We start from the raw sequence: 23,501 nt of genomic DNA on the forward strand, positions 1-23,501 counted from the left end.
CCTCCGCTCTGGGGAGAGCTGCGCTGGACGGTTGAGTTGGGGTGACTGAGGAAATCCATCCGCGTCGCCGCCGCTGCCGCCTCCGCCGCGGAGGAAGACAGGACCTCCCGCGCTCCTCCAAGCGACCCCTTGGCAGAGTCCCACCACCTCAGGTACCTCCGCTGACAAAAGGAGTCCTCATCTCCCCCAGCCCCAAATTCCCACGGGTGTGTGTGTGGCAGGGGGAAGCCTCGGTTCCTTCCGTCTCCCCGGTTTGGCTCTTGGGAAACGGACGTACCTCCCCAGACCTCCCCTCCCTTCCTCTGGCCCGGTCGTTTCCAAACCCGGAAGGGGAACTGGGGCGGGGGGGACCCTCGGCTTCAATAATGCATGCGCTCCCTGCAGTATCAGTGGCAATTTTTTTTTGACTCTAGACCCCCCCATCCGAGCCCTGCCTGCCTCTTGCTCCCTTAATAGTTGGGGGGCTAAATTCCGGGTTTCTTTTAGGTCCTGTCCCGCCCCCTTTTCCCACCACCACTCTGCTGCTTGCCCCTGGGTAACGACCCTCGTGCCCACTTGTTTCACACCCTTGCTTGCTTTAGCCTTGCAGAACTCCAGAATCCTAAGAGATACAGCTAAGGCCTCAAGGCCACCCTTGTCTTCGTCTCCACCCTACTGTCCCTTGATTTGGGCTCTGGCACTGTTTTCTCAGTCCCGAACCCTAAACTGGAGATCTCAGCACCTTATTCTTTTTACAAATCCCTACCCCGGGTCTGGCTAGTCGCCTGTCCCCTTCGCTCAGCTTTCTTTTGGGCAAAATGGAGGTCCTAGGAGCTGGAGGGCCTGGCCCATTGCACTTCGCAGCACGCCACCAGCCTGCGCCGTCCAGCTGCCACTCTTGTCTCCTTTCACACCTGCGGAGGCGGTGGCACCTTTTTGTTTGTGTTTGTTTGGGGTCTATGGTTGCTTTGTCCCTAAAATCGAGGAGCTGCTGAGGGAACCTTGGAGGGTAATGGGGGATCTAAAAGCTGGGAGCATGGCCCCCGACCCAGGTTTTCTTCCTGGCCTGTTTGCCTTCTGCCCCAGGCCTGTGTCATTGAGGCCAGACCTGGGCTGCTGGCAGCTGGAAGGAAGGGGCTTTTATCCACAGCTGGAATGAGGTGGTAGCTGTGTCGTTGCCCCCTCCCACCTCATTTTGGAGGGGCATCCTCTGGCACTGGCGCAGAAAGCTGAACTTGTGGAGGGGAAATATCTTCGGGGAAGAGGAACGCCCAGTGGCTTGGGGGAAGTGGGAGCTGGGTGGGGGACGCCTGGGTCGCCAGAGTGCACAATACACATCCAGATCGCACAGGTGTCCCGGGAAGACCGGACGTCGGAGGCTGGAGTGGTGCCAGCTAGGCCTCGGGGGCTCCTGGGCGCAGAGCTGGGCTCTAGGGGTGCCCGGGGGCATCGGGCCGAGCCGCCTGGGGCTGCTCGCCGGCGCCTGGGAGAGAGCAGCTCGGCGCCCCGGGAGCCTTAATTACTTCTGAGAGGCTCCCACGGGCTTTGTGCGGGCGCGGCGGGGCGGGCGATCTCGGTGCTGAAAGGAGCTGGCGGCTTGGGGGCTTGCCTTCCCCGCTACTCTCGCACTGACCAGCGGCTAATAGGGTGCAGCCGGCCGGGAATGAGATTATCCCGGGTTGAGTCGTCCCGAACCTATTAGTGCTCAATCGGCTTTTCCCAAATCCTGTAAACAGCCACCCTGGCCGGTTCTGGGTAAGAGGCGAGAGACTAGGTCGGGCGGGGGCGATGGGGGCCGGGGGTGGGGTCACCCACCCTACAGGTCTCTGCCGCGGATGCGGTTGCCTTGGCAACGAGGCTAGGGTGGGGGCACTTCACCAATGAGGTGCTCTCAGTCCGGGTGACGGTTGCCTAGGCAACCCCACGAACAGCCTAGCTTCTCCCCTCATCCCCCCCCCATCACCACCTCTGTCTTAGCTGGGGGTGTGTGTAGAGGGTGTGCGGTGTGTGGGGGTGAATTTAAGCAGGCACCGCCCCTTTTTAAAATTAGGTGCTGGGAGGGCGGTGCCTTGTGCGGGCTGGGGCGGACGCCGGGTCTGTTTTCGAAGGGACTCCCCCCCCCATCCCCAGTTCCTGCCGCCCGAGTGTCCCGCCCGGGCTGCTGTCCGAGGGAGGGGTTTCCCCTGCTCTTCCTCTTGCACTTCCCACTCTATTTCCGGGGGCCCGGGAGGAAGATTGGGGAAGTCATTTGTTCCTTGGCAACGTCTCTCGGGTGCCGGAGACCCCGAACCTTCCCCGGGTACCAGGTCCTCTGCTCCCCCTGCCCAGCAGACCCTTTCCTGGCCGCGCACTTCCACCCCGCCTTTCCCGGCTGCTTCCCGGGCCGTCTTGGGGCCTGACGTCAGCCTTGCATTTCTCTCCCCCTCCCAGGCCTCGGGCCAGCGGCCAGGAGCTGCCTCCCCCAGCCCCCGTCCCGCGGCCCCCAGCCGCCCCCAACCCCGCCCCACGGGCCCGGCGCCATGAGTGAGCTGGAGCAACTGAGACAGGAGGCTGAGCAGCTCCGGAACCAGATCCGGGTGAGGGCCTGGTGGCTATGATGGGGAGGCCGAGCCCTGCCAGGCGTGGCTTGAGTGTGCTGCTTCCCTTTGACCTGAGCAAGTGGGTTGCCTGTGGCGGGTGTGTGTTTGTGTGCTGCAGGGTGGGAGGAGAAGGCGATCCTAGACTCCATGTTTCAGGCTCACCTTGCCCCTTGTCTCCTGTTAACTCTTTCCTCACCTCTGCGCTTGCTTCTCTCCTTCCCCTCTCTTACACTGCCCATTCCTTACAGGACGCCAGGAAAGCATGCGGGGATTCCACACTGACCCAGGTGAGGCGACTTCAGAGCTACCCAGGGCTCTGAAGGATGGGCGGTGTCGGATGGGCTTCTGTTGCTTGTACCGTCTCAGTGTCTCCGTTGTTCCAGATCACAGCTGGGCTGGACCCAGTGGGGCGAATTCAGATGAGAACACGGAGGACCCTCCGTGGACACCTGGCAAAAATCTATGCCATGCACTGGGGGACAGACTCAAGGTGTGTGGGTGGCCCCTGCTTTAGTGTCCCTAGGTTCCGGGTTGACTTTATATAATGGGCAGAGTGATGCTCAGGGCATCGGGGACTCGGGTCTGGTGGGGAGAAGAGCCTTTGTCAGTCGTTTGGGAAGACCAGGGATCCAGGGTTATACTGAGGATTTGGGGATATGCCTCTAAAGAGCTTTAGTTGGGAAGGGTTAGGGGCCCTCTGTCTCCACACCCTGATGTCTGCCTCCCCTGCCCCTGGCCCACCAGGCTGCTGGTCAGCGCCTCCCAGGATGGAAAGCTCATTATTTGGGACAGCTACACCACTAACAAGGTAAGGTCGCCACCCAAAGGTGGGATAGGGCTGCCAGTCCCAGGCGGACTCTGACTAGGGGTGCTGCTCTTCTCTAGGTCCATGCCATCCCTTTGCGCTCCTCCTGGGTCATGACCTGTGCCTACGCCCCCTCAGGGAACTTTGTGGCCTGTGGGGGTTTGGACAACATCTGCTCCATCTATAGTCTCAAGACCCGGGAGGGTAACGTCAGGGTCAGCAGAGAGCTACCTGGCCACACCGGTGAGTGGAACCTGGAGAAGCCAGGCTATGGTCAGGGAAAGGAAAGAGATGGACTGTCCTCCCTAAAATACCTGACCACAACCTCCTTTCCCAAGGGTACCTTTCATGCTGCCGCTTCCTGGACGACAACCAAATCATCACCAGCTCTGGCGATACCACCTGGTGAGGCCCTGCCAGGCTGGGTTCCCTGCCTAGCAGGTGGCAAACTTCTGAGCACCTAACCTTCCTCTGTGGGTGGTGGCCTGTCAGGGTTGGGCTCTGTGTGGTAGGAAAGCCAGGGATTGTGTCTTTCGGTTCATTCCTGATCCTTCCTCCTATTGCCTCTCCAGTGCCCTGTGGGACATTGAGACAGGCCAGCAAACGGTGGGGTTTGCTGGACACAGTGGGGATGTGATGTCCCTGTCGCTGGCCCCCGATGGCCGCACCTTTGTGTCAGGTGCCTGCGATGCCTCCATCAAGCTGTGGGATGTTCGGGATTCCATGTGCCGACAGACATTCATAGGTCATGAATCGGATATCAATGCCGTGGCTGTAAGTCGGGAGTGCAGGGGGCTGCCCTCTGTATCCCACGCCCCTGGCTTTGCCCCACACCCTCATCATCTCTGGCCCAAATCTTGCAGTTCTTCCCCAATGGCTATGCCTTCACCACGGGATCAGACGATGCCACATGTCGCCTGTTTGACCTGCGGGCCGATCAGGAGCTCCTCATGTATTCCCATGACAACATCATCTGCGGCATCACCTCGGTTGCCTTCTCGCGCAGCGGCCGGCTGCTGCTCGCTGGCTACGACGACTTCAATTGCAACATCTGGGATGCCATGAAGGGTGACCGTGCAGGTGAGGACTTGGGGCCCACAGAAGGCAGAGGTGGGAAGTGTGACGCAGACTAGCTCATATGTCCTTCTTTTCTCCAGGGGTTCTCGCTGGCCACGATAACCGTGTGAGCTGCCTTGGGGTCACAGATGATGGGATGGCTGTGGCTACAGGCTCCTGGGACTCCTTCCTCAAGATCTGGAACTAACCTCCCCAACCCCAGATGGGCCCAGGCAGGGAGCAGCCCTGCCCATGCCCACACTACAGGCCCGGAGCTTTGGGGCTGGGTACACATGCCAAGCCTCCCTCCCTGGGCTACAGGGCCTTGGGTCCTGCTCCCATACCCAGGTTTGGTTCCTCTCGGGGGGAGGGCCCCCACTGCGGAGATGAAGGTCGGGGATGGAATGGGGGAAGAGGAAGGGCAGGAAAGCCCTCACCCTTTGCTGCCCTGGGGCCAGGGCCTCACCCCTCTGGAGGGCCAGAGGCAGGAGGTGGAAACTCCAGGGGCTGGCTTTTTTAACTGGTTTTATTTTAATTTTTATTATATTTTCAGTTTTTCCATAAAGGAACCACTTCCAACTCTGTACCTAGTCTCCTTACTTGCTTTCCCCCCTTACCTCCAGAAAGCAGACAGACAGTGGGTGTTGGGCTCCTCTAAGCTATAGACAGAGGGGTCCCCCATTCTTGTTCTACATAAGGCTGAGGCCAGCATTTCCCAGATGCAAACAATCCCACCCAAGCATGCCCTTGCCCAGCTCAGTACCATGGAAAAACCAGCAGACGGTGGGCGGAGAGAACACACCAAGTTTTATTGGGAGTATTTACAAGAGTGGGTAGTAGGGAAGTCACACAGGGTAGAGGTAGGGTAAACTGGGATACACAGGATACCTACACTACCCTGAACCCCAAGGGGGTAGGGTAGAGCAGCAGGGCCCTGTAAGACTAGGATGGGAAAAGGATTAAGATGGGGGGGGGGCATCTGAGTCCCTGGGCTAGGGGCTCAGGGCTTGTAAACATTGACCACTCTCAGAGGGGATGGGGTGGGAGAGGGCTCCCCCTATACTTCCTCACAGGGTTAAGGCCTCTCCAGGCTCATGGGCCCCCAAGTTCAAAGTCTCTTTAGCTGGGGGAAGGGGTAGGAAGAGACAAGTGCCCCCCCTCCCCCTGCATTGGCTGTGGCAGGGGCAGGGTAGGTTACATTCAGTCACAACAGGAGTCTCTCCCACCCCTCCAATGCCACCACAATGGCAAGAGGGAAGGGGAGCTGGGGGGCCAGCAGCAGCAAGACATTTCCCCCTGGCCCATCACCCCCTTATTGCTTTAGAGAGAATATTGTCTTTTCACAGACGCTAACACTGTCAAAACCAGGGAGAAGGTGGAGGGGCCCTTCCACCGAGAGCCAGCCTGGTCCCCACACTGACCCAGTTGCCACTTTGGTGCAAAAAAAAAAAAAAAAAAAAGAAAAGAAAAGAAAAAAAGTTGAAAGGAAAACAGAAGGTCACCCCTCTGGGGATAGATGGGAAAGAAGAACCTGGGGCCACTCCCCACTTCCCCAGGGCAGAAAAGAGAAATACATTCATGGAGGAGGCAGTGACAGGCTCGCCCTAATACTGCATTCTGAGCAATGAGGTCGATGGGAGAGTTCACTAACACAGTATATCAAAACGAAAAAGAAAGGGGGAGAACAGCCAAACAACAATGGAGACAAGCCCAGGCGGGGGGACTAGGAGTGAAGTCGGTGAGCAACAGGCAAGGCAGCCCCCAGCCCAGGACACAGGCGCTTTCGACCTCCAGCCTTACACCCAACATGAAAAACATCGAGGAGAGGGGCTGCTAAGGCCTCTCCCATTTGGTCAGTGGAGGGGTCAGGTACAGAGCTGTGGTCTGCTTCCCACACAGCTGGCTGCAGATCAAGAGGCTCCCACCCGGCCCCACCCCCACAGGCTTAACCCCAACCACTCCTTCAGGGTCTTCCCCTCACACAAGCAAGGCCTCCGCCATGACAGAAGGAGGTGGTGTTCTCCAGCTCCTGGAGGAAGGGCTTTGTCCCTTCTCAAGAGGGGGTGAGACAGGCTTGGGGGCCAGAGAATACATTCATGTGGCAAAGGCAGGGAGCTGGGCTTTCAGTGTCACACCCAGGCTGTCCCCCGAAATGGCAGCAGTGGGGGGCAGCCCCTCAGCAGGCCTGAGTTCAGAGCCCACCTGACAGGCTGGCACTGACGGGTCTTTCCCCAGCTCTCCTCGGCCAGTGTGGGAGGGCTGTGAGGGGCTGGGGGAGGGCAAGCCGAGGCAGCTCATCTCATTTGTGCAACGTTCCCAAAGCAGCTGAGGCAAGGGGTGACTTTAGCCCCTTACCAGGACACCTGCCACAGTAACTGCCACAGGGAGCTGCAGATACAGCGGGTCCAGAGGGCCTCGCTGTGCAAACTGCCAGCACCCAGCTGACAGTTACCCCAATGACCCACCTTCTAGAGGCAGCAGGGTAAGAGCAGCCTCAGGGGAGCCAGGCAGGACAGTTCCATGGGACCTGGTACCCACTGGCCGAAAATAACAGTGTGATTTTTTTTTTTTTTTTTTTTTTTTTACTTTCAGCCTAACTTTTTTTTTTCATTTTCTTTTTTTCTTAAAAAAAAAAAAAAATTAAAAATAAAAACAAAACAAAACAAACCCTAAACCTCTGTGGACCGTCCAACGTTATACCCATTATCCCCAAAGGGGTAAAGGGTCTACCGTCTAGCTTTCAGATGATACTTTTGTCTCTCCTAATGTTTAAAATTAAAGAGAAAAAGAAAAGCCCCTCCCCCATCTGTAAAGTGCCTCGTGGTGGGTGAGTTAAGGTGCATCGTGTGGTTTGTAACAAGTGCTGGGGACCCTGCCCCACTTGCTTCCTCCTCTGCTCCTTGTTGGGAGCCTGCAGGCTGGAGACCCAAGGGTCCGTGCTGCTGCCACCCGAGTCTAAAGCCCAGGGGGCTGGTGGGACAGGCCGGTCAGTAGTCATCCACACTCTCGATCTCACCGGAAGGGCCGTGCAGGGAGTACCCTGCAGCCAGGGAAGAAGTGAGGGTGAGCTCACCCAGGTCCTGTGTGACCTGTGTAGGGAAAGCAGAGCTTCCCAGTACCACCTGATGCTTACCCAAGATGCTGGGGTCGGAGTGAAGCATCAGCGCCCGTCTCTTGGCCTTGCTGCCCTCCCCAGGGCCCAGTTTGGTGCTGTGGTTTGCCTGAAAGGCTGTCTGTAGGGAGGTACTGCTCAGCCAGGCCTCCTAAGGCAAGAGAGAACAGAGTCAGGAGTGTCCTGGGCATCCTGCCTTCCCAAGTCCCACAAGACTCCACCTGCTGCTGCTGCTGCTGCTGCTGCTGCTGCTGCTGCTGCCGCTGTTGGCTGGCTTTCTGCTTGGCCCTCCGCTCCAGGAATTGTTTGGCAAATTCTTTGGCTTCCAGCGTGTCCCCCAGGCAGGAACGAATATAATCATGGACATCATAAGGGGACTCCACCTCCTTGAGGATCGCTACAGCCATGGGAACTATGGAGAAGGGACAGTCAGGCATACCGGAGAGGTCTAGCGTCCCCAGTGCCAACATGGCCTCCAAGGAGCACCTCCATACCGTCCAGGCTGCTTGTGGTGCTCAGGGTGTGCAGCATCTGCTCACACCACTGGGTGAAGCCGTCCTGGGGCCGAGGGATGCCCTGTAGCAGCTTCAGCAATTTTTCTTCCTCTTCTGTCTTTTTTCGAACAGGTCGACCTGACAGGTGGCTGTACGAGTCACTGAGGCAGGTGGAGAATTGGAGGCAGAGGTGAGCCCAGACAGTAGCATCCCTTGTTCCCTCACAAGCCCCAGCTAAGCAAGTGTCTCACCCACCTGAGAGACGGGCTGCTCCGACTGTTCTTTAGGCCCAGGCTTCGGGCCAGACTCCCGCCACTCTTGAGGGTATCTTCCCAGAGTCCCAGGCTGCCACTGCTGCTGCCCCCACTCTTGTCTGGCCCGCCCCACAGTGGCCCAGCCTCAGACACCCACTGGTTCAGAGGGGCAGTGCCCAAGCCCCCAAGCTGCTGCAAACGGCAGGAAGTCAGGGGGCTCAAAAACGGGACCCTGGACATCTAGGCTGGGAGGCTCATTTAGGGGCAAATGGGAGAGGATGAGGTGAAGACTAGGAAAGGGGTCATCCTTCCAATAATGAAAGGAAGAGGTCTTCAGCTCTAGGAGTCCGAGCTCAGGGATACCTCCCCCCAACCCAAGTGCTCCTGGAGACTGCAGCAGAGGGGCTCCCTGGGGCGGGTGCTCACCACTCGGTGGTTGGGGGCCTGGGCCCGCAGAGGCTCCCGTGGTGCAGGCTGCTTGTGCAGTTGGCGCTCACTTTCCATCTGCAGCTCTAGCAGAGTCTTCATGGACAGGCCCTGCTTGGCTAGGCCAGCCCAGAGTGGGGGTGGGGAGCTGGGGGCAGGGGGCACAGGGACATTCGTCGCTTGCTGCTGCTGTAGCAGCTTCAGCAACAGTTCCTGCTGCCGCACCTGGGTGGGGACAGAGTGGGTGAGGGTGGCCCATTGGCTTTAGGCCCAGCCCAGACCCAGGAGACAGATGAGACTTGAACCTGCTTGCGCCGGAAGAGCTCCTCCTCCTCCTGCCGCCGCTTCTGCTCCTCCTGCTGCTGCTGCTGGCGGCGCTTCTCCTCCCGGCGCTTGCGCTCCTCCTCCTCCCGCTTCGCCCTGAGCTCCACTTCTCTGCGTTCTTGAAACTGAGGTGACAGGGACTTTAGCCAGCAGGGAGGCTGCACCTGCCTCACCCAGCCTTCACCAGGCAGGTGAGCCTGCCACTACTTACCTTATGCTGCAGCTGGAGCTGTTCTAGAATTGGACCCTGAGTCGAAGAGTTAATTGGTATGTCCCAAAGACTGGCCTCACCACCTGCAGGAGGAAAAAGCAGCTACAGAGGCCCAGGCCCAGCAGAGCCACCCACAGATAGGAAGCAGCATCTGTACCCAAATGAGCCTCCCTGCCTAGATGTCCAGGGTCCCGTTTTTGAGCCCGCTGACTTCCTGTCATTTGCAACAGCTTGGGGGCTTGGTCACTGTGGGGTGGGCCAGACAAGAGTGGGGGCAGCAGCAGAGACTTGGGGGGACAAGGGACCAAGAGATGGATTGGGGCAGGGTGGCCACTCACCTGACTGTGATGAAGCTGAGGTATGTAAGTCCCAGAGGGGGCCTGAATCTGGCACCGACAAGGACCGGCTCATCGTCGGGAGCAGGTTCTGGTCCCCACCTCTGAGAAACAAACCACTGGCCCTCAGGATACTTTTCTCTTGTAGCCTGCCCTCCTTCTCTACTTCACACCAGCACACGTATTTACACTTACACACACCACTTCAACAGACCTGGGGGTTTTGAGAGCCTGGAGCTGCTGCAGGAACGTAGTGAGCTGCTGCTGCTGCGGCGGCGTCAGGTCCCCCATAGCTGCCTTTTCCCGGAGTGTTGTACACTGCGGGAGCTGGCGGCTACAGACATACCAGGATCAGACAGTGGACCACGCAGGACCACTGCCTTGCCCACAGCAAGACCCCAAGATCCCCATACCTGCCAACCAGCTGCAGAAAGTGCTGGTGCTGCAGCTGCTGGTACAGGGCTGCCGCAGCCAGCTCCTGCTGCTTCTTCAGCCTCTCCTGATCCATGTTCCCCTGTGGGAGGTTAGAGCATGCCTGTGTGAGTGCCCAGCAGGAGCATGCCCAGCAAGCAAGGTAGTGGGGAAACCTGAGGTCCTGCTGCTGCCCCCACTGGCCTTCCCTGCAACCTGCAGAGCAGACAGTGCTCACCAGCAGCGGGGGTGGCGAGGGCCCTGGGGCAAAGGGCACACGGCCCCACATCTTGATCACCTCTCCCAGAGGCTGGAAACCCTCATCGCAGCCCCTCTTCACTAAGAGTGACATGGAGAAGTAGCCAGCCTGGAACCACTCAGCCATCTCCTGGGTTGTGAAAGGGCCTGGAACAAGGGCATCAAGAGGTTGGGAGGTGGCCATGGTATGGTTAGAGGGCACATTTGAGATCAGCGGGCCCCAGCAGTCTGCTACCCACCGCTACCTTGGATTTCCCCCTGTGGGTCCTTGTAGAACCACTTTCGGGCAGCGCCATGGCTGAGGGGAAGGGCAGTGGCGGCTGTGGAGTGGCGCAGGCCCTGGGTCTGCATGGCAGCAGTGAACTGCTCCTCCTCCAGGGAGCTGTCCTGCAGGGAGGCTACCAGCTTCTCTGCCTCCTGGAAATCCAGGAAGAAAGGCAAGTCTGAGCCACCTGAGGCGGCTGGGCTTGAGGGCAGGCCAGGGACACATGGGACAAAGTACTCTGCAACCCCAGGGGGGGCTCCCTGAGCACACACAGGACCCAAACCTGTTGCAGGTGCTTCAAGCCTTCCTCATCTTCTAGATCTCCAGGTGGGCCGGGAGGTGAGCTGATTCTAGGACTTAGAGACAGTCCTCTCATCTCATCTCCTGAAGAAGAGACGGGAAAGTAGGGAGGGGCGGAAAAAGGGACAAGATGGCTCCTGCAGCTGCCAGGAAAACAGGCTCTGGCTACAGCTGCACTTCACTCGCCACGCCCGTCACTCCCTTCTGCACGGCTCTTGTCAGCCTACCTTCAGAGGGAGGCAGCTCTTTTTCCACCGCCTCACCACCATCTTCATTTGTTGTCCAGAGAGGGCCCAAGGCAGGCAGTGAAGATGGGGAGCTGGACTTCTCTGGAGGAGGCAATGGGGTCGCTTCCTTCCCTCCTGAAAGAAACAGGTGATTACTACAGCAAAAGCAAAGGAGGCGGGGCCAAGGAGCTGGCTGGATGCATAAAAAGTGCTTGCTTCCCAGGACCTGGGGTGAAATCCCAAGGACCCATATAAAAGCCACATGTGCTAGCGTGTCTGTAATTCCAGTTCTCCTATGGAAACATACAAGAGATGAGATTCGCCACAAGTTTGTAAGCCTACTTTGGCACAGACAAGGAACAGAGACTCTACCGTAAACAAGGTGAAAGGCAAGGACCCATGTTCACAGTTGTCCTCTGACTTGCCCACAGACACAGGAAAATAAAACTGCAGGGGGAAAGTATCTGAGGCAGCAGAAGTCAGCGTGTACACAGCTCCACGACCTTGGCTAGTGAGTCTAATAACCTTCAGCTCTGGTCAACCCCCTAACCAAGCATGAGCACAGATTCAAAGAACCACACAGCAGTCTGCACTAAGCACTGACTCCCAGCTCTGCTGTGACTAGAACCCACATGTGATGAGGGGCAGTGTGGGCGCCTGCGGGGTCCACAGAGCTTCTAAAAGTTATCTGTTCACACCTTACAAAGGTTGCTCTCCACACCTGACCCTGACACCCTTCCCACCCCCTCCACACAGCACATATGACATGTATTGCAGGTTAGAAGACAACTTGGTGGAACTGGTTCTTCTCCCTTCTATCATGTGGGTTCCAGGGATTGAGCTCAGACCATGATGCTTGGTGGCAAGCCCTTTCACACACCAAGCCGTCTCACGGCTCCTGCCTTAATGTTTCTAAGCCGCCCGACCTTACAGACAGGTGGGCAGCCAGTAGCCAGCTTGGCAACAGATCTCTCTGCCAACTTGCCCCAGCCCAAGATTCTCAGGCCTCATCCCTAAACTCTAAAGGCTCACCTGCCTCAGACCCCTCTTCATCCACCCCTTCTGATGGTTCCTCTTCCTCTTCCTCCAGGCCCTGGAAATCAAGCTCTTGCTCCTCCGGAATAGGTTCCTTGGGGCCCTTCTGTGTGGGAAGAGCAGAGCAGACACAGTTGGGGGAGGGGCGCTGGGGAACAGCTTCCACCAGCCAACAGGTCCCTGAGGTGGGTACCTTGAGAGGCAGGAAGGCTCCAGATGCATCGAAAGTACCCATCTCCTCATCCTCATCATCCAGGCACCACTCCGGGAGCCCATCCTTGTCATCTTCAAAGCCATCGAGCCCCCGACATCTCCGGAGGTGAGAGCTGCCTCCCCCAACCCGCCCGTCTTCTTCACCACACCCTCCACGCTCCCCTCGCAAATCAAAATCAAACTTGCGCCTCCGCTCCCCATGCTCCCGCCAGCCAGCGGAACGGGGCCCACCATCTGAAAGAGAAAGTTAAGAGAAGGGGGAAAACCTCTAGTGTCCAGCCAAACCAAGACCCATCTCTGCAGGCTCACCGGGCCTTCCCATTCCTCATGGGTATGGCCACCCCCTTCCCCAGTATCACCAAGATATCCTGAGCCCCACCTCGCCCCCCCCCTTACCAGGGCTGGTAGACCGCCAGCGATCACCATCTCGCCGAGGTCCTGCCCCAAGTCTCCAGCTGCTATCATCCTCTTGCTCCTCTCGAAGTGAGCGCCAATTCTCACTGTCTGAGCGCGCGTGCTCCTTCCTCGGGCCAGCCCCTCCCTCCTCAAAGCCAGATCGTACTGGCACAGAGGAGACAAACGGTAAGCAAAGAAGAACCTCAAGATAGCTTACTCCTGTCTCTCCCCCACCCTCTACCTGGGAACCCCATCTCGGTTGCCTCCCTACCCTACTGGCCACCACATTCAACGCTCTCATACCTCCATCCCTCCTTGCAGACTTCTCAAACCGCCTCTCACCTCTGTGGAGGAAAGGTGCTAGTCAACACATAAATCATCCCCACCCGAGGGGACTGGGGGATGCCAACTTAGGGAGAAAACAACAGAGCCCCAAACAACCAGAATAAAAAGGGTAGGAAGGACCCAGAGGCTCTGATCAGGGCTGGCCTGGTAGGCGTCTCTGGTTCCTCTAGTCACCCCACTGCCCGCTCAGTGGTATCCCTCCGTTCTGCCTGTCTTCCCCCATCTTGCCATCCCCACCTGTCATCCCAGCTCTGGCTTCGCTGGATCTCCCGAGGATTGCGTCCAAAGGCCCCGTCGCCTTCCTCGATGCTTCTTTGGTAAAAGCAGCTGTCACCACGGCCGCGCCCTGAAGCAAGAGGGTTCACGTTGGGGTTGGGATCCACAAGTGTCGCTCTACATCCTTAGCGTCACACACTGACTCTGGCCACCTCCTCCCCTAAAGAACATGAAGAGTCACCCTCTACCTCGGCTCCGAGTGCTGCCCCTGCCACGGGAGGTGGCAGCCAATGGGGGACCAGCCCCTTTCCCCATCAGCCTCAGCACAGCCACACTGTTCACCGACAGGGAGAAGTTTCTCTGAGGAGGGAGCCAGGGATAGCCGTGAGGACCCATCACCCAGTCAGCCTCCATCTTCCCAAGCCCAGCTCCTCTACCGTAGGCCCAGCTCCACCTGCTCCTCCTCAGTGAGAGGCTCCAGAGCCAGAGGCTGCAGTGGTTCCTCTTGTAACACTGCAGCAAACTCCTTGTCCTGCAGTTCCTCTGGAACCTGGGATGGGGCAGGAGGCCCAATTTATCAACCACTCAGAGACAACACACAGACGGGTAAGGCAAATGGGCGAGGGAACCGTGCTCCATCCCAGACCTCACCTTATTCTCCTTGACATAGAGGGCCAGCATCTCCTCTCGCCCATAGCGGTAGTCTGCCAGCTTGTATTTGGGCATGGCAGGGGATGGGGGTGGAGAGGCCACGCTGCCACCACTCGAAAGGGCTCTCAGCCTAAAACAGGCACAGAAAGGAAAGGGGGAGATGGAGGTCATGTGGTGGAGGTCACGTGGCCCTTCCCCTCTATACCAGCTTCTGCCATGGGCTGGAGCTTAAACAACCCACCACTCAGGCCCAAAGTTGAGTGTCTCCGCGGCCATTGTGGAGCAGGTATGCTTCTCAAAGGTCAAGGATGAACGGAGGAGAGAGGACCAGGCCTGTACTGTCCAAATACCTGTAAGGCCACAGACAAGGTCACAAATGAGCTGCTGCAGATCAGTCATGGTGCCAGCACTTTGCCAGGCCAGTGACAGGCCTCCATCTAGATGGTGAGCCATTTTGACATTGAACTCACCTATGCCAGACAGGTGACCACTCATACCATGAGTTAACCAAAGCTGAGTCAGGGTAGGGGAGAGCCCTAGGGACTGAGGGAACAAGGAAGCTTGAGCCCCTTCCAGCTCAGTGGGATGCCCTCTGGTGGCCCAACACTCACCTGACAGTTCTGTCCAGGGAAACAAGGGCTCTGGCAGGGTCTGTGCTGGGTGCTGTGCTGAACTAGAATCCCCAAGCAACTAGCTATAGCCTCAGAAGTGCCTGGGAGAAACTTTCACATCTGGGAAAGATCCTTAGGGAGAAGAGGAAAAGGGTGGTTACATTAATGAGTCAGACGGCCTCCCAACCTCTGGCCCACAGCTGCTGGGTGCAGTGAACTCAGGAGAGAGGTACAAGGGGGTCACTGGTCAGTAGTGCTGTCATGGGACGGCTGAGGTTACCACTGTGTCCAGAATACAGTGAGGACTTTCAGCACAGAACAGGCACTTATACCCATGTTCGTAATCCCAGCATTCAGGAGGCAGAGGCAGGAAGATTGTAAGTTCATTCCAACCTGGGACAGCACTCCTGTTTAGTTCGGCCAGGGGAGGGGGCACTTACTCATTATACTGAAGCCCTAGACCCTGTCTCCAGCACCACACCAACAAGGATGTAGCACCTGCCTTTGATCCCAAACACTTGGGAGATAGAGACAGGAGGTTCAGAAATTTAAGGTCATTTCTGGCTATATACAAGTTCAGGGCCAGCCTGGGCTATGTGAGCTCCTGTCTCAGAAAATAAAATAGGAAGACACTAGGGTCACCCATGTCCTATAGAGGAATGGTCCATTTTGTCGAGCAGTACAATGAGTCTTGGAACAAGCTGACTTCTCTAAAGAAAAAAACTTGGGGCATCTATCTGAGGGGACTGGGTTTCAGCAGGAACTAAATGGACAAAAGAGCAGACAGGACTTGCAGAGTCCCAGACACTCTACTCACAGTAGGCTCAGAGCAGGTAGGTGTGGCCACAACATCCCAGGCTCATCTACTAAATGGGAACCAAATCCTAAACGCCTTCCCTTCCATCTAGAACTGCCCCTCAGAAAAGGTCAAGGTGGGCCCAGGCTCTTGGACAGTGGCTGGCGGAAGGCTCCCTCACCATATGGGAAGAGGCAAGTTCAGTCTCTAGCAGCTAATGAGGCAGCAGTGGCAGCAACAGGGGCAGGTTCCTCTAGGGGCCTGGGTAGGAGACTCTCAGGAAGGGGTTCATCCAGCAAGGACAGAGGAGAGGAGGAAGGGCAGGCAGTGTCCAGGGGGAGTACGTGGGTGTTTTATCACTGGCTGGGCAGGAGGCTGGACCAGTGTGCCTCTCCAGTCCCCATCCGCTGCAGGATGCCAGGAGTCTAGAGGAAGGAAGAAAAGTTTCCACTAGAGGAGCCTCAGAAAGAGGGTCTCCCCTGTAACTAAACCAAGACCCCATGGCAGACAATGGGGTAACCCAGAATCCCAGCACCCCAAAGCCACAAGAGTTTGGGCTGACCCAGACTGCAGAGAGCCCCCTTTCCCCCATGGCTGAACTATATTCAGGAAGCCTTCACAATCCCATTATTTCTATTCTATCACCTGAGGGGATCTGGGACCAGGCAATCTTTGGGACACAATGCTAAGCGAAACAAGCCATGCACAGACAGTGACAGTGTGGAGCTGGAGATGTTGCTCAGCAGGCAGAGTGCCTGCCTAGCTGGCACAGAGCCCTGCACTTCACCTTCGCACTGCATAAACCACACGTGGTGGTGCGCAAGGATCAGAAGTTTAAGCTCCTCAGCTCCCTGCCCCAAAGAAAAACAAAACAAAAAACCTAAAGGGGCTGGAGATGTCCCTTAGCAGTCAGACATGTGCCTAGCACGCACAAGGCTCTGGCTTCAGCCACCAGTACTGCCAAAAAGGGACCCGGGGCTGGAGAGATGGTTCAATGGATAGGAACGCTTGCTGCTTGTCTAAAGGACCCGTGTTCAGTTTCCAGCAGGAGGGAGGGGGACAGGACTGGACTCCAAGTAAAATAAACCTGTAGGAAGTTTCTTACAGTGTAGCCAGGGGTTGGGGCATGTCAGAGTCAAAGACCTGGAGCTGAGACAGACGGGGCTGCCTGCTAACACTTAACACTGACTGGGTCTAGTTTCAGCTGCGCCCAAAGGGTGAGGACATACCCACGTCATCTGTGTAACACTGCAGAGCCACACACCTAAACAATGACTGCAGTGGCTCTGGAGAGAGAACTCAGCGGTTAGAGCACTGGCTGCTCTTCCAGAGGATCCTGGTTCAATTCCCAGCACCCACATGGCAGCTCACAAATGTTTGTAATTCCAGTTCCAGGGGATCCGACACCCTCACACAGACACACATGTAGGCAAAACACCAACGCTTATGTTTTTTAAAAAAGAAACTACCAAAAAAAAATTTTAATGCCTAAATTGGCAGATTTTACTTTTTGTTTCCAAAGAATCCTCCTGCCTCAGTCTCCTGTGTGCTGGGATGGTAGGCATGCACTAGCATGCCTGGTTCACACTGACCATTTCAGACTTATTTCTGAATTACGCAGATGCGTCTAGAGGTGGTGGACAATGATGATGGTGTGTGCCCTTGAAAGCAGGTGTCCAGAGTCTAGAAGGTGTTGGACGCCTGGAGCTGTGAGTCACTGACACGGGAGTAGGAAATCACTCAGGGTCTCTGCACGGCTATTGCTCACACCTAACCTCCACCAAACACTTACCAAAGCTTTAGCAAGACTGGTGGCATAGGATGCACTTAGCATATACATGCCTCGGGCTTCAACCCTCAGCATTTATTTTTAAAAAACAAACAACAAAAAAATCTCACCACAACAAAAAGTTTTGTAAGGCAGGGTAGACAGCTCAGTCAGTAAAGTGCTTGCTGAAGAAACACAAGGACCTGAGTTCAAGCCCCAACACTCAGGTAAACACAGCATTCCTACTTATTCTACCTCCCTAGCTCCAGGGAGGTAGAAAGAGGAGCATTCCTGGGATGCTTAAGTGGATGGCTGGAGAGACGGCTCAGCAGGTAAAGCGCAGAAGCGTGAGAACCAGAGTTCAGACCCCACATAAAGGTGGACAGGGTTCCTATGGGAAGATGGAAAATGGGACACAAGAGGATCCCTAGGAGCTCATGGACCAATCAGATGAGTGAAACCTACAAGAGACCTTGTCCAAGGTTGACCTCTGACTGCCACATGCGTGTACACACTCACGTGTATATATACACAAAGATTAAAAAAGCAGAAAGTTAGACTTCTAAGAGAAGTAACACCAACCTTGGTCTTTACACACTTATCTGCACTTTCGAGTATGTCAAAAGTGTTTTAGGGGAAGCCACTGTGGGGCTACAGTTCATTCTTAAGCTTTCCCTGTTCCAAACAAAGAACCCACATGCCCCTTCAAACAATTTCCAAAGTGACGACCTGGAACCTTCTCAGTTAACTCCTAGAGGATCAGACATAGGTCCTGGCCATGTGGCAAGGCTGTCTGGTAGGAGACATCAATGGGGTGTCCTACCCTCACCTTTTGGCATCCTCCCACCCTTCATGAAACGGCCCTGGTTGGAAAGAGTAAGGAGAGGTGGGCTGGTAACACAGCTCAGCCTGAAGACACTTGCTGCCAAGCCTGACCACCTGGGTTTGATCCCTTAGAATTCACATGGTGGAAGGAGAGAACCAACTTATCCTCAGACCTCCACATGCATGCCACGGTGCATGTGTGTGCCCCCACAACGCACTAACAGGGGTGGGGTAGTAAACAGGGTGATGACGATGACGATATCCTTAATTTACAAAGAGAAAGGGGGAAAAAGCACAGGCAGCACCAATGTGGAGCCACTGCAGAGGCAGGACAAGGCCCAGGGGAACGTGGACAAGCTCAGAGACTGCAAACCAGCCAGAGAAAAGGCCCCGTGCCAGGGAGGAACTGGGCAGCACTGGGCTCCTTCCTCACACTGAAGGGACCCAGCAAGCAGCAGGCAGTCCACTGTGTGGTTTCTTCCCATGCCACAAGTAGGTCTCTGCCCTGCGTGCAGCCTGGAGCCAAGGCTCTTGGCTGAGGAACATGCTCCGCGCGCGCTCCCTCAGGATTATGGACAAAGACTGCAGACAGCCGGGGCTGAGCGGAAGGATGCTATTGGCTTCTAGCGGGTAGAGACTAGGGATGTTGTGGGCTAGCTTACAATCCACAGGACAGCCTCACACAAAGAGCATACAGATGGGGGGCTCAGTCCCCAGCACTTTGAGTCAGGCAGGTAGTATAAGTATAGGAAGGCCTGGCAGCAGGCGTGTGGCCTGAGATGCCCACAGTGACAAGACGGAGAAACTCTCCTCTATCCATAAGCCCAGGTGGAGAAACGGCAGCATTCAAAGTAAGAGAAGCCACACGTAAGCTCCCAAGCCTCTGTGCAGCAAAGGGGTCTCTCATTGCAATGACCCGTGAGAAAATTTCAAGTCCTGCCAGAAAGGAAGTCCTGGGAAAAGAACAGATTAAAAAACCAACAGCATCATCCTGGTAACATGGTTCAGCTGATAAAAGTGCTTGTGGCCAAGCCTAATGACCTGAGTTTGATTCTTAGAACCCACATTGTGGAAGGAGAGAACCAACCTGTGTCCTCTCACCAAACATCATGGGGCATGCTTGTATCCACACACACACACTGCAATTTAAAAATGAGGGGGAAAAAGATCAAAGCCCAAGTTTGCCCATCCCAGCTCCTCAAAGCATCTGAGGCTCTAATGAAGAAAACCCGTGAGCAGCAGGGCTGGGACCAGTCTTCCCCGCCCCTTTCTGCTGACTGCCTAGGCTAACGAAGGGTCTTTTCCCCTAGACCGGCTCCAGCTCACATCTCTGCTTCCCAAGACCCCTCTACCCCCACAGCCTACCCCTCAAGTCCCCAGGCACCCAAGTTCTCTTGCTATTCAAAGGCCGACCCCTGCTGGAGGCACAGGCTGAGTCTGGGAACTAGCAGCCTCCTGAGAGAGCCCTGGGCTGCGATGCTCAGAACTCCAAGCACAAGCTGGCCACAATTAGGGACAATGCCTCCTTACTTTATCCCCCCAAACTTTGTTCTAACCTAAAGCAATGCAACTTGGCAACTTCTTGTACCACGGTTAACAGAGTTAAAGCCCCAAATGTCTAACCACTTTCCCAGGATAGACCATATATGTGCATTTATACACACGTATGCACATATGTAAAATATGTTCTCCCTCCAAGTGTAGTAGGAAAAAGGGATACAGGCCCGCACGGGCTGCAGGGTATTAATTACCCCTGCTCTACTCTGAGCCACGGTGACAACCTCAGCGCTTGGCAATTATGAACCGACTTCACAGTTTTCAAAGTATTTTCACGCCTTACCTCATTTGATTCCTTCTGCCAGCTTGCCCAGCTGGGGACTCCAGTTCATAAAAAATAAAGTTACAGTTCCCCTGACAGAGCACCCTGACACCCTCACCACCACCCGAGATGGGCAGAGAAAGATGCGTAAGGCGGCAGGAGTTACCCTGAATGTTCAGGTTTCCTATGTGAGTCTGAAGCTGTTTCCAATTTCTTCTTATACCTTGAGGCTGATGCTTGTACATCTATCTCATGCTGTACCTGAGGCTGGCCTCAAACATACAGCAACCCTCTTGCTTCCTGAATGTTTGGGTACTAAGCATGGTACTTGGCTTTTTGTGTAAAAAGCCAAGCTTTTTCTTAGAACTTTTATGTTTTGTGTGAGTATGGTGTGCATGTATGTGTGTGAATTCACGTGCACACATGCATATGCGCAAACATAGAGGCCTGAGGTTGATGCCGGGTGTCTTCAGTTGCTTCCCACCTTATTTATTGAGGCAGGGTCTCTTCGCTGAGGCAGAATACACAGTTTTGGCTGGTATAGCTAACCTCCTGCAAGAGGGATTCCCTGTCTTCCTGGGATGGCTAGGATGGCTGTGTGGTCACCTAGCATTTATGTAGCTCTAGAGATCCAAAAACTGGTCCTCATGTTTGCTCAAGCACTTTAGCCACCGAAGTCCTTCCTTCAAACGTTGGGGTCACCCTATCTCACCTAAAGCTGAGCTGTTTTTCATTTTCTCTCTTTACTGTACATGTATGATGCTGAGGAGAGGCACGTGCAGGGTCAGAGGACAACTCTGTGCAGTTTCTAGTCCCAGCCTGAAGAGGGTTCTTGGTCAACAGGCTTACAAACCAAGTACCCTGTTCAGCCGAGCCATCTCACCATTGGGGCTATCTCAAATGCCAAAAACAGACACCAAAGGCTAGGGTAAACTTGGGATTCCTTATTCACTATCTCTACAAACCACTAATTTGCATCCACTAGCTGACAAAGCCAGTCAACAAGGGTGAACACACCATAAAAGTTTACTAGAATCCTCATGGGGAATTCAACCCACCTCCCCCAGGTTCCCCAGTCAGTGGAGACCAATAACCCAAGTTCCTCAAATCCTCCCCAAACTTGGGATACTGATGTACAACCTATGAAATACAAGTCGAGCTGGGCTAGAGGGTGGCTGGCCAGGGGATGCAAAGGGAATAGTTGGGTGGATATGTGCCACAGCCAACCAGAGACTTACTGGTCCTAGATGGGGGTAGGGGGTGAATAGAAAAGTGGCTTGAAGCTTGGAGAGTCAAAGACTATTGGGGACAGGCTTTTCCTGAAGGGGAGCACTTTGAGCAGGGAGACAGGAGGAGAATGAAAGATGGGTGTAGGAAAAGAGCTGGCCACCAACTATTTATTTAGCATCTCCCAGACTCAGCCCTGCAGGCTGCTTGGGAACTGTAGTAACTGTTAGGTCTAAGAGGGGACACAGAAGGGTCTTTCATCTTGAAGAAAAAAAAAAATTAAGAAGAATTCTAGGCAGACTGTGAGGGGCAGTGACCTGCAGCTGTCGCACCTAGCTGGGACAAATGGACTCGGAAGAGCCTGACCAGGGATGCCCAGCAGCCCCAGCTCAGACAGACAGGTGTCTCACGCGGCCGGACAACTGAGGAGGGAAAAGGAACATCGATGACCAAGCACTTAGGTGGCCGCTTAAAACGCAAGAAACCGAGGTGAAGACCCAAGGCGAGGTGCTCGGGCAGAATAAAGCTACCATGTTGGCCAAAGTGGTGGAACGCTTGGACCTGCAAAGCCCCCGCCAGGCCCCGGTTCCGCTACCAGAATCGTGCTTGGCACGTAGCGGGGTGGGGGGTGGGGGGGAGGAAGAGGGGACACCGCCAAAAGGGGAGGTTGGGGCGCGCACACAGCACACAGCAGAGAGGCCGGGCCCGAGCGGGACATTTCGGGGAGCTTGCAGGGGACCCCAGAGCCGCGACCGTTACTTCGGACAGAGCGCGGGGGGTGCGGGAAAGCACGGGCCGGGAGGACGGCGTGCCCTTCAGGGAGGGGCGCCAGGTGCGCGGGGCGCGCGGGGACCGCCACCGTCCCCCCTCTCCCTCCCGGTCCTCCCGCCCCGAGGAACAGAGTGGGACGAGCAGGGCCTCCCCCCAACCCCCACCGGAGACGACAAGACCCGAGCCGAGGCCGCGGGGCCGCCCCGGGGAGGGAGGGGAGGGTCGGAGGGAGGGCTGGCGCGCCGGCCACCGAGGTGGACAAGGAGGAGGGCCCGCGCGCGGTGGCTCCGGCTTCTGCCCGTAAAGGCTCCCGGGCGGCCGCCGCTGGCGTCGGGGGCGGGCCTGCTCCGGTGCTCGCAGAGCTTACCGGGGGCGCGAGGTTCCCGGTCCCCCGGGGCGTTGGTGACCCGGGCGCGGTGGTGGCGGTGACGGGCGGGTGGCGCGCGGCGGGCCGGGACGGCGGCGGCAAGGGGGGGACCTGGGGGGGCGCTGGCGCTCCCGCGGCGGCCGCTCCTCTCTGTTTGTGTTTGTAGCAAGATGGCTGCCCGCCTTGTACCACGTGACACGGACGCGGGGCCGCCCCCTCCAACGCCACCGCGGCCGGCTGCGGCTCCCACCGCCACCTCGCTCTTGGACTCCGACCCGCCGCGACCCCCGTCCCCCCCACCGCTCCCCCACTGCAGCCCTCAACCTAATGCAAGGTTCCCCCCCACCGCCACCCCACGCACGTGACCCGGGAGCCCCCTCCACAGCCCGTCACGTGACGGGGTGCCTGTGCAACCTGAGGCTTGGTGTGTGTGTGGTGGGGGGAGTCCCCCCCACTTCTGCCGCCCTCTCCTGGCCAAGCCCCGCTTCTTTCAGGGAGCCCGCCTGGGTTAGAGTAATAAGGGTAATAAGAGTCAATCGACAATTGTCCCCGAACAGCAGCGTGCGGTTCTTTGGGGTGTAAGCTTTTTTTTTTTTTTTTCTTTTTGGTAGGGTGGAGGCAGGAGGATCAGTTGTTCAAAGCCAGCCTGGGCTAGAGAGTAAGACTATCCATCCGAGCAAGTGAACCTGCCAAAGAGAGACACATCCTGCTCTCCAACCCTTAGGAACAGTTTGTAGCCAGCCTGGGCTACTCAAGGGAAACCTGGTCTCAGACTATAAACCAGAGAAAGTTGAAAGGTGGCACATGTTCTAATCCCAGCTCTTGGGGGGTAGAACAGAAGAGTCAGGAGTTCAAGGGCAGCCTTGGTTACAGATGAGTTTGTAAGTGTTTTTTCAGAAATTCAAAAGCAGATTTAAGAATGACGTTCCCTCAAGACTGATGAACTCAGTATGTAAAAAGTTTGGTGTGCACCTCCATGGTTTTCTTTGGAAGTCGGTGTACTCCCCACCCCCACTTTCTGTTCTTCCTTCTTGTATTCTGTTGTGGGGTTTTCTCTTTCCTTTTTTCTCCCCCCCCCCTTCTAGCCTTGAACTCAGAGAACTGCCTGCCTCTGCCTCCCTGTAGCTTGGTTTTTACAACAGTCTCACCCACTGTAGCTGGGGTGGTGCTTGAACTCACTACTCTTAAAATGTTGGTAATTTTCTTGCCTTTGCCTTCCAGTCACTCCACTTTACCAGTATGTACCTCTCCCACCCCCACCCCCACCCCCACAATTTTGGTCATTATTTATGGGAAGGCCATTAGCTCCTGTGTCCCAGTGCTTTCCATGCAGAAAGGGCGCCAGGTATGGTGACACACCCCTGCAGCCTTAGCGGTTATGTAGGGGACAAGAGGAACAGGAGTTCCAGGCATGCCCAGGCAACT

The 23,501-nt window shown here is 56.2% G+C and overlaps 2 protein-coding genes across 11 annotated transcripts; one reads left to right on the forward strand and one right to left on the reverse strand.

Annotated features, from left to right (window-relative positions):
* On the forward strand, window positions 1-5,003 carry GNB2 (G protein subunit beta 2). 2 transcript variants are annotated; one of them, XM_080940585.1, is made up of 10 exons: window positions 1-152; window positions 2,410-2,555; window positions 2,807-2,845; window positions 2,942-3,048; window positions 3,303-3,366; window positions 3,444-3,606; window positions 3,702-3,768; window positions 3,936-4,137; window positions 4,227-4,443; window positions 4,521-5,003. In XM_080940585.1, exons 2-10 carry the CDS (start codon window positions 2,499-2,501, stop codon window positions 4,625-4,627), a joined length of 1,023 nt encoding a protein of 340 aa, XP_080796711.1. In that variant the 5' UTR covers window positions 1-152; window positions 2,410-2,498; the 3' UTR covers window positions 4,628-5,003. The 2 variants fall into 2 exon arrangements, with proteins under 2 accessions (XP_080796711.1, XP_080796712.1); XM_080940586.1 differs by lacking the exon at window positions 1-152 and adding an exon at window positions 2,130-2,285.
* A 2,271-nt stretch (window positions 5,004-7,274) lies between these two features.
* Window positions 7,275-22,240, reverse strand: GIGYF1 (GRB10 interacting GYF protein 1). Of its 9 annotated transcripts, none has more exons than XM_080941057.1 (27): window positions 22,077-22,240; window positions 15,481-15,724; window positions 14,504-14,635; window positions 14,134-14,242; window positions 13,893-14,022; window positions 13,696-13,791; window positions 13,490-13,601; window positions 13,263-13,371; window positions 12,984-13,024; window positions 12,681-12,845; window positions 12,265-12,518; window positions 12,069-12,177; window positions 11,037-11,171; window positions 10,793-10,893; window positions 10,490-10,661; window positions 10,225-10,391; window positions 9,989-10,089; window positions 9,790-9,909; window positions 9,579-9,679; window positions 9,241-9,323; window positions 9,011-9,154; window positions 8,706-8,930; window positions 8,281-8,468; window positions 8,026-8,186; window positions 7,753-7,943; window positions 7,553-7,679; window positions 7,275-7,459 (listed from the first exon to the last, which is right to left on the reverse strand). In XM_080941057.1, exons 4-27 carry the CDS (start codon window positions 14,166-14,168, stop codon window positions 7,407-7,409), a joined length of 3,120 nt encoding a protein of 1,039 aa, XP_080797183.1. In that variant the 5' UTR covers window positions 14,169-14,242; window positions 14,504-14,635; window positions 15,481-15,724; window positions 22,077-22,240; the 3' UTR covers window positions 7,275-7,406. The 9 variants fall into 9 exon arrangements, with proteins under 9 accessions (XP_080797183.1, XP_080797181.1, XP_080797182.1 ...); XM_080941055.1 differs by having other exon boundaries at window positions 7,553-7,682; XM_080941056.1 differs by having other exon boundaries at window positions 8,281-8,471.
* Between the last annotated feature and the right edge of the window lie 1,261 nt (window positions 22,241-23,501).

The sequence above is a fragment of the Micromys minutus genome (genome assembly GCF_963924665.1).
Source record: "Micromys minutus genome assembly, chromosome: 29".
NCBI classification, from domain to species: domain Eukaryota; kingdom Metazoa; phylum Chordata; class Mammalia; order Rodentia; family Muridae; genus Micromys; species Micromys minutus.

Excerpts from the sequence above, each read along its gene's own strand:
- GNB2 (XM_080940585.1), top strand. The coding sequence starts at position 2,499 with ATGAGTGAGCTGGAGCAACTGAGACAGGAGGCTGAGCAGCTCCGGAAC. Across the intron at positions 2,846-2,941 it reads GGGATTCCACACTGACCCAG|ATCACAGCTGGGCTGGACCC; the intron begins GTGAGGCGACTT and ends CCGTTGTTCCAG. Across the intron at positions 3,049-3,302 it reads CACTGGGGGACAGACTCAAG|GCTGCTGGTCAGCGCCTCCC; the intron begins GTGTGTGGGTGG and ends CTGGCCCACCAG.
- GIGYF1 (XM_080941049.1), bottom strand. The coding sequence starts at position 14,168 with ATGGCCGCGGAGACACTCAACTTTGGGCCTGAGTG. Across the intron at positions 12,519-12,680 it reads CTGGCGGTCTACCAGCCCTG|ATGGTGGGCCCCGTTCCGCT; the intron begins GTAAGGGGGGGG and ends TTTCTCTTTCAG. Across the intron at positions 10,662-10,792 it reads GCTTGAAGCACCTGCAACAG|GAGGCAGAGAAGCTGGTAGC; the intron begins GTTTGGGTCCTG and ends CTGGATTTCCAG.